Below are 12493 nucleotides of genomic sequence, written 5' to 3'. Positions count from 1 at the left end.
CCCGCCATCACGCCCAGCTAATTTTTGTATTTTTAGGAGAGACGGGGTTTCACCATGTTGGCCAGGATGGTCTTGATCTCTTGACTTCATGATCCACCTGCCTCAGCCTCCGAAAGTGCTGGGATTACAGGCATGAGCCACCACACCCAGCTGAGAATGTGCCTTTTTCAAAGGAGGCTGGGGGAGAAAGAGTATAGAGATTAGTTCAAACTTCTCATCCACAAGGGTGTCTGAAAGTGGATGACAAATAGATCAGGGATCAAAAATTGCATAATCATAATAATAGCAGCTAACATCTCTTGGCTGCTTACTTGTTCTGGCTATTTCACAAGCCTGGATTAATTTTCCTTATGAGAAAGGTACCATTATTATTCCTATTTTACAGATTAAGTGACTGAGGCTAATGGTCATACAGCTAGGCAGAGGCTAAGCTAGAATTGGAACCTGGACCTATCTGACTCTAGAGTTGGGGATCTGAATCACTAAGTTATGTTACATTTTTAGGAATAAAGTCCCTAAATTCTGTTGTTGCCATGAGGATGTTGAATTACTAGGTTGGTCATTTTATAAGGCATCACTTTATTTGCTGTATTCCCAGGTTGTTTTTTTTTTTTTTCTTCAAAACACAGTCTCTGTCACCCAAGCTGGAGTGTACAGTGGCATGACCTCAGCTCACTGCAACCTTTGTGTCCTGGGTTCAAGTGTTTCTCATGCCTCAGCCTCCCGAGTAGCTTGGGATTACAGGCGTGCGCCACCACACCCAGCTAATTTTTTGTATTTTTATTAGAGATGGGATTTTGCCATGTTGGCCAGGCCGGTCTTGAACTCCTGGCCTCAAGCCTCCCAAACTGCTGAGATTCCAGGTGTGAGCCACTGTACCCAGCTCCAGGGTTTTTTGTTGTAATTTTTTCTTTTTTAAACCACACAGTACAAATATATCAATTTTATTTTATACAAAAAGGACCTGAGGTTAATGGCTTAATGTAAATGCTTGAAGCAGTCAGAGTTTAAATCAATATATTTCATTTTACAGAGTTAATTTCTTATTTCTTAAGGGACTTTAGTGTAATTTTCTTTTTTTCTTTTCTTTTGAGACACGGTCTTACTCTTTTGCCCAGGCTGGGGCACAGTGACATGATTGTAGCTCACTGCAGCTTCAGCTTCCTGGGCTCAAGCAATCCTCCCATCTCAGCTTCCCATGTAGTTGGGACCAAAGGCTTGCACAACCATGCCTGGCTAATTTTTATTTATTTTTTTATAGAGACAAAGTCTTAGTATGTTGCCCTGGCTGGAAATTTTCACATTCAATAAATTTAATGGATAGGAGCTTTTTCTGAGTTTGATTAATATAATTGTTATATGCTTTACGTTCGTATAATCTTTCAGTGGGTTTTATTTATTTATGATTATCCATCAAAATTTCTCTCTGCTCCTGTTGGATTTTTGTACTTGCAATAGTTTTCAAAACAAATGCTTTTTATGATAAATTAATTTTTTAAAATGTAGGAAAACTGTATTATCACATCATATTTTGGATTTATAATCAAGCCTACATTGATGTGATAACTCTTCAGCTGTAGAGGAATATGTGAGATAAAATGTTAAATGTGACTACAGGAAGCCAAATCTGGGGTCCTTTAGATATTTTGACACATTAAAAAATGTGTTACTTTTTTAAAAAACCTTCCATGAAGTTCATTCTAAGGAGTTTTCAAGCACGTAGTTTCTGCAAAGGGATTGCTGCGGAGAGAAGAGTTATTTACCAACCCCGTGGGGCTTTGTTTCTGTGCCTGCAGGGCCCGTGACTACTCTGCGCCGGTCAACTTCATCAGTGCAGGACTCAAGAAAGGGGCAGCGGAGGAGGCAGAGTTGGAAGATTCTGATGATGAAGAGAGACCTGTTAAGCAGGACGACTTTCCTAAGGATTTTGGACCAAGGAAGTTAAAAACGGTAGAGTCTTTATTGCAGGATTGTGACTCCAGTAATATCCTTCAAATGTCATTGTGGCCCAAGCATTTTCTAGCCAGGGAGAAACTTACCTGGAATGCATTTTGTGAGTATCTCCTTTTGGTGGCAGGCTTCTGTGAGTTGTGAAGTGCGTAGTGTAGTCTCTTCCTTCCTGACACGTATCACACACATTTTTGGTTCTTGTGACCCTTTTCATAGTGCTGTGTAACTTAGACCATTTTCCTGTTGGCCAAGCTTTCTTAGATTTTTCTTCTTTTTGTTTTTCCATTAACTAAGCTTTGGTTTTTCTTCTTTGCAGGGTGGCAATTTTAAGCCCAGCCAGAAAGGTTTTGCAGGAGGAACCAAATCTTTCATGGACTTTGGCAGCTGGGAAAGACACACAAAAGGAATTGGACAGAAGCTTCTTCAGAAGATGGGCTACGTCCCTGGACGGGGCCTCGGGAAGAATGCACAAGGTATTGCACTTTTGTCGTCTTGTGTGATGGAGGGCAGGCAGAGGGAAGGAGAGGGGCATTGGGAGAGGAGGTTTGCTTTTCCCTTTTAAAAGCACTTTCTCTCTCTAGCCTGGTTTGCCAGCACAAGACATTTGCACTCCTAAGCTACCTTGCTTTATCAAAGCTCAAGTTAAATAAGTAATTGTTTCAACAAGAAGAAAAGGGTTAGGGTGTAAAATAGGCTGCAAACAGGTTGGAGACAGGCTTTTTTTCTGGTCCTGACCAGCTACTCAGGAGGCTGAGGCAGGAGAATCGCTTGAACCCAGGAGGTGGGGGTTGCGGTGAGCCGAGATCACACCACTGCACTCCAGCCTGGGCAATAGAGTGAGACTCAGTCTCTAAATAAATAAATAAATAAATAAATAAATAGAATAAATAAAGACAAAAATGAATTAGTTGCTAATATTTAAAAAACAGACAATTTCACCTAAAATTCTAGATTTTGCCTGGCAGTAGTTAGTTGAGGCAAGTGAGAGCTGCTCCTGGGACAATGGACATGGTCTTCTCTTGGAGGCAGTCTCCACGGCCCCCCGTTGTCTTCCACCCCAACCCACAGGAACTTTTCTTGGTCCCGAAGTCATTTGAGTTTGCCATCTCTACTCACAAGGGTTTTAGTTTTGCAGAAATGGTTATTTGTCCTTCAGGAATATCAGTAAAACATTGTGTGTAGCTTTTTTAATAATTAGAGCCATATGGCTGTAAAATTGGCTGAGCAAATCCTTCATTGGTTACTTCCATCTTCGTCTAGTAGCCCAGTCTCCTCCTGTCTTCTCATGGCCAGCCTCACTGAGACACAGCTCCTGTCACACTCTTATCTTCTTGAGACCAAAGCCTCTCAAACCAAACACTTGGATTCTTCCTACAAGAACATTTCCCCTTCTTCTTGAGCTATTTCCTATGCATGATTGCCAAGTAGATATAATCAAATGTGTCCTCCATATTCAAATTTGAGTCTCTAAATAATAATAATATTATTTTTTGAGACACAGTTTCACTCTTGTCGCTCAGACTGGAGTTCTATGGCACGATCGTGACTCACCTGCAACCGCTGCCTCCTGGTTCAAGCGATTTTCCTGCCTCAGCCTCCCGAGTAGCAGGGATTACAGGCAGCCGCCACCACACCCAGCTAATTTTTGTATTTTTGGTAGAGACGGGGTTTTACCATGTTGGCCAGGCTGGTCTCGAACTCCTGACCTCAAGTGATCCACCCTCCTTGGCCTCCCAAAGTGCTGGGATTATAGGTGTGAGCCACTGCGCCCGGCCTCTAAATAATTATTAAAGTGAAATCCAGGTTATGTGTTGAAAACATTAGGTACATGAAAAATACATGAACTTAAGCAAGGATACGCTGAATGAGAATGAGGGGACAGCTTTTTTCCTTTTTTTGATACAAGGTCTCACTCTGTTACCTAGGGTGGAGTGCAGTGGCAGGGCATGATCATAGCCTACTGCAGTCTCAACCTCCTGGGCTCAAGCCTGCTGAGTAGCTGGGACCACAGGCACACTCTGCTATGCCTGGCTAATTTTTTCTTTTTTTGTAGATGGGGTCTTACTATGTTGCCCAGGCTGGTTCAAGACCTTGGCCTCCCAAAGTGCTAGGATTACAAACATGAGCCACCATGCCTGGCCCAGGGATAGCTCTTATTTGAGACTTCAACTGTACTAAATGGAAGGGAGGCAGGGATGGAAAATTTGGAGGGGGGGGCAACATCTTCATTGAAATGTTGTGGTCCTATTCGTAAACTCTTTTATGAGAAAAGCAACATTTATTTCTAGGGCTTAAACTTGTTATAAAAAAGTTAAACATAGGAGATAGGAACTCCTAAGTAAAATACATGAGGAGTCTTATATTAAATTACAGCTTCACTTCAGTCAGACTCAATATAGTATCTGAATTATTGCATTTTCCCTAATAGAGGCTTCCAAAGAAGTGAAGTGTAGAATTTAGTATGCTGGAGTTCTCGGTTATAAATGTAGTGTTCTGTTTTCTTGTCCACTGAAACAATCCCAGTAGAAATGGAAATCTATTTGGGATATAAATAAACCAGTCAGCAGACTGTTCTGTGGTAGCATAAATGCTCATAAGTTTCAAATCACAAGGGACAAGAGTAGTGTTCTGAGGGCAGAGAATAGCTCTCCTTGAGTAGCGTGTTATTTTGTGGAAGGAGCAAGAAACTGTCATTTCACTGAGTGGCTGATTCACATACATGAATTGCTGTGATCATAAGACTCTCTTTTTTTTATCTTTTGCTGAAATTCCTCAGGTATCATTAACCCAATCGAAGCCAAGCAGAGAAAGGGAAAAGGTGCTGTGGGGGCTTATGGATCCGAGCGCACCACGCAGTCAATGCAAGACTTCCCTGTGGTTGACTCAGAGGAAGAAGCTGAAGAGGTAACTGGAAGTCAGGAGACATGGGTGGGTGGTGTCCTGTCCATTTCTAATGGCTGTTCATTTATCCCTTCATTCTGTTAGTCCTCAGATGTTTATTGTACACGTACCATATGCCAGGTGCTGGGCTGAAGGCTAGGTGCACCATGATGAGAGGGCGCAGGATGGACAGAGGGTAAACAAGCAGCTATGGTGTGGAAGTGGCAGTTGAAATGGCAGAAGGTGCTAGGACCTGCCTAGACAGAAAATAAGGTTGGGGGTTGGGAGGTGGTGTTGACCTACTTTTATAAATAGGCTGGTCAGGGAAACCTTTGAGGAAAGGAAACATTTCAGTTGAGACTTGGCAGAAGGGTGAGCTGAGAAGCCTGAGGACACTGAGAGGCTCTGAGCTTGCCAGTTAAGAAACCATAAAGGAAGCCGTTGTGGTGGGAGGGTGGTACACAAAGCAGAGGGGAAGGAAGTGCATTCAGAGGGGTGGGCGGGCCACAAGATGGGCCTTGACAGCCATTTTTAGGTGCTTGGGTTTCATCCCAAGTGCAGCAGGGAGCCATCTGCTGGCAGCTGTGTATCCCTTTTCCCCAGTGATAGAAGGGGCCAGCTCTGTTGATTGAAGTATTACTCTTTTCCCATTTGAATTTATGGGGGAAAGCAGGATGCTGCAAAGAAACGCGTTACTCTTCTTGTCACTGACCTTTTGATGACACAGTCATTTGATAATGTGGGATTGACCACTCTGAGTCAGGGGTTCTCAGACTTAGAAGCCTACAGGTGCCAGGCACACCACAGAGGCAAGTAAGATGAGCCAGATGCTAGACAATAAAGAGTGGTGGGGACTGTGGCACAGAGGTGAGGCCTTAGCTTGTCTAGAAGGTAAATCTTTATTCAGCTCTAGGTGATTGTTGCTTATGAGGATGTGGGCTTAGTATTGCCTGATCCTCTGATTTTCCCAAAGTAGCCAGATGTGTAGATACTTTTAGAGAAAAAAATGACAAGTCTTAACCAGTATGAGAAAAACATAATGACAACTCCAAAACCAACTTCTGTGGGCTGGATTCTACTACCATCACGCTAAGAAAGTTTACAAATTTGCGTTGGGCCGCATTCAAAGCCGTCCTGGGCTGTGGGTTGGACAAGCTTGCCGTAGCTCCTCCTGTAGCTACGGCAGGTACATTTTGCAGACCCTGATTATAAGAGATATGTTTGCTTTGAGAGTTAGGACCTGCTTATTTATCTTCATTTTAAAGTGAAAAACAAGATTTTGTGTACTTAAAAAATCCTTTACATTGCATTTCTAAGTTTTACATGAGGTACATTTAAACTAGTATAGTGCCTGCCCATAGTAGATGCTCAATACATGTTGTTTCCTTTATTTTTGTTTCTCCCTCCCATCTGGTGCACCTGCCTTCTGAACCTCATTATTTGTAAGAGGGTAAATGGGGTCAAGGAGTTATCATTAGATAGTTTTGGTGTCATGCAGGTGCATCCTTTCCTTCCTTCATACAGAACCTGGAAATAAATCTAAGACAGTGAATGGTGACATCTGTTAATGGTCTTAGCTGTCTCACCTGTTGTAAAAAGTGGTTTGCTGCATCTGACTGTATCCTTCTGGTTCAGGAGTTTCAGAAGGAGCTGAGCCAGTGGAGGAAAGACCCAAGTGGAAGCAAGAAGAAGCCCAAATACTCTTACAAGACCGTGGAAGAGTTGAAGGCCAAGGGCAGGATTAGCAAGAAGCTCACTGCTCCCCAGAAGGAGCTTTCTCAAGTCAAGGTATGGGGACCTTTGGACACCTGGTACAGGAGCCACACCCCAGAATTAATCACTGAACATGTTCTAGGGTTTTTTGGATCTTCTAGCTAGGCTTTTTTTTTTTTCTTGTACCTTGCTTTTCTCACTTATTTTATGGGAGTGTAATGAATACTCTTAATATCATGTTCCTATTCATTACACTCCCATATTTAGTAATAGTTACCAAGTTCCTTCTCTGCCGGGCACTCTTCACGGCACTACACTGGTAAACCAAATGATGTTCCTGTGTTTCTGGAGCTTACATCAGTGAATTCAGTAACATTCTTATTATTAAAAACTCACTGTGAAGATTTATAATGAGTGCAGAATTCCAGAGGGTGGCTGTCCTATATTGCTTGATCCTACCTCCGTTGTTAGGCATTTAGCTTTTATCTGGTTTAGTTTGGATTTTTGACTGGTTAGTTTGTATATAAAACTTTGTCTTTGTTTGAGACTTTTTTTTAAGGATAGAGATGTACATGTGCAATCACCATGTTAAATACAAAAGTACTTAAGGCATTCAAATACTCAGAAGGTTGTATTAACTCTGTCTGACCAGGAGGGCAGGAGAGAGTTCCCCGGGCTCCTTAGTCAGCATTGAGTATTTTCTTTTTTTAAGATACATTAAATTTTCACTCACTGTTACGTGCATATAGTGTATTACGTTTTCCATTACTTTTCCAAGTAGTCAAAGAACAATGGTGACAGTTGCCTGTTGTCATTTGCTGTAGGATATATAGTGTGTCATAGACCTCAAAGCCTTTTGTGGGGTTCTCAAACGTGTGCTGTTATATTATCTGGACGACCTGATAAGAAATACGGGCGTCTAGGTGCCTCCCAGGAATTTTGAGTCTAAACTGAACCTCAAGACTTTTTTTTTTTTTTCCTCCTCCAGTGATTCTAATGCTGGTGGTTCATGGATCACACACTTACTTAAAAAGTGGTGATGAATCATTCTGCTTCAGAAGTGCAGTCCATATTCACATTTCCTGTTTTCCTAAAATATTGGAATTAGCTCATTGCCTAGGTTGCCTTTGTTCAATTAGCCTTTTGTATGTTTTATTTTGTTTTAAAATTAAAAGCCTGGGCGCGGTGGCTCACACCTGTAATCCCAGCACTTTAGGAGGCCAAGGCGGGTGGATCAGGAGGTCAGGAGATCGAGACCTTCCTGGCTAACACAGTGAAACCCCGTCTCTACTAAAAATACAAAAAATTAGCCGGGCGTCGTGGCGGGCGCCTGTAGTCCCAGCTATTCGGGAGGCTGAGGCAGGAGAATGGCATGAACCCAGGAGGCGGAGCTTGCAGTGAGCTGAGATCGTGCCACTGTACTCCAGCCTGGGCACCAGAGCAAGACTGCATCTCAAAAAATAAAAAAGTTTAAAAAATTAAATTAAAAAAACAACTGTTATTATAATAGCAGTGTGTAGTACATTTTAGAAAGTTAGGAAATAGGGAGAAATATAGGAAATATTTTCCATCCTTCCAAGATTACCAAATGTTAACATCTTGTTATACATCCTAGATCTTTTTCTATGCTTATGTGCATTTTTTAAATCAAAATGTGATATTCTGATTGTGTTACCTTCTTTGATCAGTACAGCTTCTACCTTTCCATTAAAATAAATTTTCACATCTACTAATACTCAGTCCCTATTTAAATTTCATGTTTCCCTAAAAAGTCTTCTCCATCTGGCTTGCTCAAAGTGATCCAACCTAGAACTGCTTGCTGCATCTGATTTTGTCCCTGGAGTCTCCTTTAGGCTAGGACAGTGCGGATCCCACTTTACAACACTGCCCTTCTCCAGCTCTGTTGAATAATGTGGTTTCTACACACTTCTCTGTCATGGGGCCTTCCCCTGGGCTTAGCTGTGTGTTTAACAGTGCCGCAGTGGTGTTAACCTTCGTCCCTCTACATTTTCCAAGGTCATAGACATGACAGGCCGGGAGCAAAAGGTCTACTACAGCTACAGTCAGATCAGCCACAAGCACAACGTTCCCGATGATGGGCTGCCGCTGCAGTCCCAACAGCTGCCACAGTCTGGCAAAGAGGCCAAGGCCCCGGGCTTTGCGCTGCCCGAGCTGGAGCACAACCTGCAGCTGCTCATTGACCTCACGGAGCAGGAGATCATCCAGAATGACCGGCAGCTACAGTATGAGCGGGACATGGTGGTCAACCTCTTCCACGAGCTGGAGAAGATGACCGAGGTCCTGGACCATGAGGAGCGGGTCATCTCCAACCTCAGCAAGGTCCTGGAGATGGTGGAGGAGTGCGAGCGGCGGATGCAGCCCGACTGCAGCAACCCCCTCACCCTGGACGAGTGTGCCCGCATCTTCGAAACCCTGCAGGACAAGTACTATGAGGAGTACAGGATGTCCGACCGTGTGGACCTCGCCGTGGCCATCGTCTATCCACTCATGAAGGAGTACTTCAAGGAGTGGGATCCCCTCAAAGTGAGTTGTTGGGAAAATCAACCTATTCCTGCCTCTTGGTTGGGCTTACCCTTGCTTGATGAGTTGGTCCAGTGGGCAGGGAGGGCTGGAGAGCCTGCTGCCCCTCAGCTGCTCTGCCTTTCTCCTCAGGACTGCACTTACGGCACCGAGATAATCTCCAAGTGGAAAAGCCTCCTGGAGAATGACCAGCTCTTGTCTCACGGCGGACAGGACCTCTCGGCAGATGCCTTTCACAGGTACCACAGGGCAGGGCTCTGTGCTCCAGCTCCTTTCTCCTGGGGGGTTGGGAAGGACTGCTGAAGGTGGGGAAAGGCAGCAGTGCTAGCCTTGATTAATTCTCTGCTCATGCTGACACCGCTTTAGGAATTTAAATTCATTTGGCCATGAATTTATTTTATTTTTTATTTTATTTTTTTTGAAATGTTTTATTTCCACAGGGTTTTGGGGAACAAGTAGTATTTGGTTACATGAGTAAGTTCTTTGGTGGTGATTCGTGAGATTTTGGTGTACCCATCTCCTGAGCAGTATACATTGAATCCAATTTGTAGTCTTTTTTTTGTGAGACGGAGTTTTACTCTTTCACCACGCTAGAGTGCAGTGGTGTGATCTCAGCTCACTGCAACCTCCAGCTGCCTGGTTCAAGCAATTCTGCCTCAGCCTCCCAAGTAGCTGGGATCACAGGCACGCACCACCACACCCAGCTAATGTTTGTATTTTTAGTAGAGACAGGGTTTCACCATGTTGGCCAGGATGATCTCCATCCCCTGATCTCGTGATCCACCCGCCTTGGCCTCCCAAAGTGCTGGGATTACAGGCGTGAGCCACCATGCCTGGCTTAATTTGTAGTCTTTTATCCCTCACCCCGTTCACCCTTTCCCCAAGTCCCCAAAGTCCATTGTGTCATTCTTACGCCTTTGCATCCTCATAGCTTAGCTTCCGCTTATGAGTGAAAACACAAGATGTTTGGTTTTCCATTCTTGAGTTACTTCACTTAGAATAGTAGTCTCCAATTCCAACCAGGTTGCTGCGAATGCCATTAATTCATTCCTTTTTATGGCTGAGTCATATTCCATTATATATATATGTACCAGTTTCTTTATCCATTCGTTGATTGGTGGGCATTTGGGTTGGTTCCACATTTTTGCAGTTGTGAATTGTGCTACTGTAAACTTGTGTGAGCAAATATCTTTTTCATATAATGACTTCTTTTGTGTTTTTTTTTGAGATGAAGTCTCGCTTTGTCGCCAGGCTGGAGTACAGTGGCGTGATCTTGGCTCACTGCAACCTCTGCCTCCCGGGTTCAAGCAATTCTCCTGCCTCAGCCTCCCAAGTAGCTTACTACGGGCATGCACCACCATGCCCAGCTAACTTTTGTATTTTTAGTAGAGACGGGGTTTCACCATGATGGCCAGGATAGTCTCAATCTCTTGACCTCATGATTCGCCTGCCTTGGCCTCCCAAAGTGCTGGGTTTACAGGCGTGAGCCACCGCACCCAGCCATGACTTCTTTTCTTCTGGGTAGATACCCAGTAGTGGGATTGCTGGATCAAATGGTGGTTGTACTTTTAGTTCTCTAAGGAATCTCCACACTGTTTTCCATAGTGGTTGTACAATTACATTTGGCCATGAATTCAGCTGACACTTGTCAAATGTCTGTTGAATATCATGCTTGTGCTAGGTGCTGGGCTTACCCTAGTACAGCAGACAGCCTCTGTCTATAGTACAGCAGAAAAGGCAGATGGGAAGTAAGGTAGTGAACAAATAAAGGCAGGATGCACACCAGGTACAGCGATAGAAAACTGCAGGAGCGACCTCCTTGGAATGGGGGTTAGGACAGAGGTCTTAGAGGAGGTGACATTGAAACTGTGATCAGAGGGTGAGAGATGTCAGCTCATGAATAGAAGCCTATAGGTGGGAAAGCACTTGATACCTAGGAAGAGACCCTTGTGACCCTAAAGCAGCTCTACCAGGTGGGCGGGCACTGCCTATGAGACCAAGGCCTCAGTTCGAGAGGAGAGTCACGAGAACAAGGAAGAAGCAGGCTCAGGTCTGGCCAGCATGGTGACTGGCCTGATGGTTTCCTCTGATAGGATTTCCATGCCGTTGCATTTTTATTTCTGATTCTAGAGAGGTGGGCGGTGGTGGTGTTCTTTGAAACCAGTCAGTGTAATTAACCAGCCTGTCCTCTGCCTTTCTCCCATAGGTTGATATGGGAAGTCTGGATGCCTTTTGTTCGAAATATTGTCACTCAGTGGCAGCCAAGGAACTGTGACCCGATGGTGGACTTTTTGGATAGTTGGGTGCACATCATTCCTGTGTGGATCTTAGATAACATACTGGACCAACTCATCTTCCCCAAGCTGCAAAAGGAGGTGGGGTGAGAGTCACAGGAACAGCTGTCATCACTAACCACAGGGACTTGTTCAGTCTACGTCTTCATTATCTCAGTGCTGTTAAAACGCCTGGAATTAACAGAATTTGCCAACACAACTGTTGACCTAGAGTGTTAATTCCAGCCTTTTTCTCAGCACTTTTCCCCCCAAGCCACCCTCAGGAGGGAATTCATTTTCTTGATTTCTTCACTAAAATTAGAATTATGCTATTTCTGAGATGTAATCAAATGAATGGGCATATTTGTTTGGCGATGTACAAAGGACCATGGGCCTTGGAGAGCATGGGGCCTCCTCCAGGGGCAGCTCTTGCCTTTAACCACGTGGGTGTTATGTGACTGCCCAACAGGCGACATGAACTGTTTCTTCTCCCCACGTTGCAGGTGGAAAACTGGAACCCGCTCACAGACACTGTTCCCATCCACTCTTGGATCCACCCATGGTTGCCCCTTATGCAGGCACGGCTGGAGCCGCTCTATTCCCCCATCCGTAGCAAGCTGTCCAGTGCCCTGCAGAAGTGGCACCCCAGCGACTCCTCTGCCAAGCTCATCCTCCAGCCCTGGAAAGATGTCTTCACTCCTGGCTCCTGGGAAGCATTCATGGTCAAAAACATAGTGCCCAAGCTGGGTAAGGATATGGGGAAAATGCAGTCCAAGCCCAGCAGCTTTGGTGCCCTGGTTTCTGTGGTCAGTGGTGATTTAAACCATAGCCTTTGTATTCATGAAAGTGCTTAGTACACAATATTCCTTGCTGTTCAGAGGCTGAACATAAATGTAACTTGGGTCCTTTCCGCTGTTTATTTACAACAGCGACTAATAGTTGACAGTAACATCGGACTCTGTGCCTTGTGGTTTTCCTGATTGGCTTTGGCTTCTGGTAACAGGACAGCCATTGGAGTTCTGAAATTTTTGTGGTATTTTATTCTAAATTATTAGGGAGTTATTTCTGGGTTAGCAAAAAAAAAAAAAAAAAAAAAAAAAAAAAAAAAAAAAAAAAAAAAAGGCATTTTTTTATTC

General features: G+C 44.0%; 1 protein-coding gene across 2 annotated transcripts in view; it reads left to right on the top strand.

Annotated features, from left to right (window-relative positions):
* The window catches only part of TFIP11 (tuftelin interacting protein 11), a 19986-nt gene that overhangs the window by 3778 nt on the left and 3715 nt on the right, over positions 1 to 12493 (top strand). For both annotated transcript variants that reach the window (XM_011975347.1, XM_011975349.1), the window contains 8 exons: positions 1797 to 1950; positions 2267 to 2423; positions 4727 to 4854; positions 6466 to 6618; positions 8560 to 9087; positions 9217 to 9323; positions 11291 to 11459; positions 11861 to 12104. In XM_011975347.1, coding sequence (XP_011830737.1) covers positions 1797 to 1950; positions 2267 to 2423; positions 4727 to 4854; positions 6466 to 6618; positions 8560 to 9087; positions 9217 to 9323; positions 11291 to 11459; positions 11861 to 12104 — 1640 coding nt within the window. The remainder of the gene's footprint in view (positions 1 to 1796; positions 1951 to 2266; positions 2424 to 4726; positions 4855 to 6465; positions 6619 to 8559; positions 9088 to 9216; positions 9324 to 11290; positions 11460 to 11860; positions 12105 to 12493) is intronic.

The sequence above is a fragment of the Mandrillus leucophaeus genome, unplaced genomic scaffold, assembly GCF_000951045.1.
Source record: "Mandrillus leucophaeus isolate KB7577 unplaced genomic scaffold, Mleu.le_1.0 Scaffold154, whole genome shotgun sequence".
Lineage (NCBI taxonomy): Eukaryota > Metazoa > Chordata > Mammalia > Primates > Cercopithecidae > Mandrillus > Mandrillus leucophaeus.
This window is presented reverse-complemented; position numbering and strand designations above follow the sequence as displayed.